The following is a 1,389-nucleotide window of genomic DNA, read 5'->3' as shown; positions in this document are numbered from 1 at the left end:
GCCCTCCAGGGTGGGGTAGAGAATCTGAGGAGAGTTGTCATTCACATCTGATATGAACACACTGACGGTCACATTACTGCTGAGAGGAGGAGAACCATTGTCTCTTGCCATCACATAGACTTGAAAACTCCTGAACTGTTCATAATCAAATGACCTCACAGCATGGATCACCCCTGTGTCTCCATTAACAGATAGATAAGATGATACAGAAGCACCGTTCACCTCAGCAGGTAACAGAGAATAAATCACTGTACCGTTTTGTCTCCAGTCTGGGTCTCGAGCAGAAACAGAGCATAAAGTGGAGCCAGGTTTGTTATTTTCATTAATATATGCACTATAGGACTGTTCCTCAAACACAGGTGGGTTATCGTTAATATCAGCTACAGATAACTGGAAAGTTTTAGAGGAGGACAGAGGTGGAGAGCCCTCATCAGTTGCAGTAATTGTAATATTGTAATCAGTCACTAGTTCACGATCCAGGTTTCCTGTGGTCACCAGAGAATAATAGTTTTTGATTGAAGGAACTAATTTAAAAGGGATGTTTTGTTGGACGGAGCAGCGGACCTGTCGATTATTCTCTGAGTCTCTGTCCTGTACATTAATGATGCCAACCTCTGTACCAGCTGGGGTGTCTTCTGGTATGGGATTGGTCAGTGATTTCAGACTCACTATAGGGGCGTTGTCATTCACATCAGTAATAGAAATAATAACCTTGGCATAAGATGACAGTCCCAGACCATCCTTTGCTTTAATGCGGATTTCATATGATTTTGTGATCTCATAGTCTACAGCATCAATTAAACTTATTTTTCCAAATTTATGATCAATTGCAAACTTCTTCTTCCCTTCCTCATTAATATGTCCAAAATCATAAGTCACTTCTCCATTCACTCCCTCATCTGCATCAGTTGCGCTCACTGTAACCACTACAGTATCTAAAGGAGAGTTTTCAGGCAGACTGGCTTTATAAACGGCCTGACTGAACACTGGGGCGTTATCATTAGCATCCAGCACAGTTACATGTATGACCACTGTACCTGATCTCTGAGGAGATCCACCATCTAAAGCTGTGAGGAGCAAATTAATTTCCTTCTGTTTTTCACGATCAAGCTCTTTATCTAAAACAAGCTCCACAGTGTTTCCTTTTGCGGCTAAAATGAAATTTTCATTCTGTTCGAGGCTGTACTGCTGAACTGAATTTTGTCCTACATCCGCATCGCGCGCCTCCTCGATAATAAAGCGAGCTCCTCTGTCTGTTAACTCGTGAATTTCAAGAATGATCATCTTTTCGTTGAACTGCGGGGAGTTATCATTAATATCTTGAACATGGAGGCTGATCCGATGCAGCTCGAGTGGGTTTTCCAAAACTAGCTCTTGTTTTAAGATGCA

At 42.0% G+C, this 1,389-nt stretch overlaps 1 protein-coding gene across 1 annotated transcript in view; it reads right to left on the bottom strand.

The window, feature by feature from the left end:
• Positions 1-1,389, bottom strand: part of LOC107097619 (protocadherin gamma-A10-like) — a 19,105-nt gene that overhangs the window by 10,693 nt on the left and 7,023 nt on the right. The window contains exon 2 of the mRNA XM_015394827.1: positions 3-1,384. Within this exon, the coding sequence (XP_015250313.1) occupies positions 3-1,384 (1,382 nt within the window). The remainder of the gene's footprint in view (positions 1-2; positions 1,385-1,389) is intronic.

Source organism: Cyprinodon variegatus, unplaced genomic scaffold (assembly GCF_000732505.1).
Source record: "Cyprinodon variegatus isolate N-32 unplaced genomic scaffold, C_variegatus-1.0 Scaffold711, whole genome shotgun sequence".
NCBI lineage: Eukaryota > Metazoa > Chordata > Actinopteri > Cyprinodontiformes > Cyprinodontidae > Cyprinodon > Cyprinodon variegatus.
Note: the sequence above shows the minus strand (reverse complement) of the source record. Positions and strands in the feature narration are given on the sequence as shown.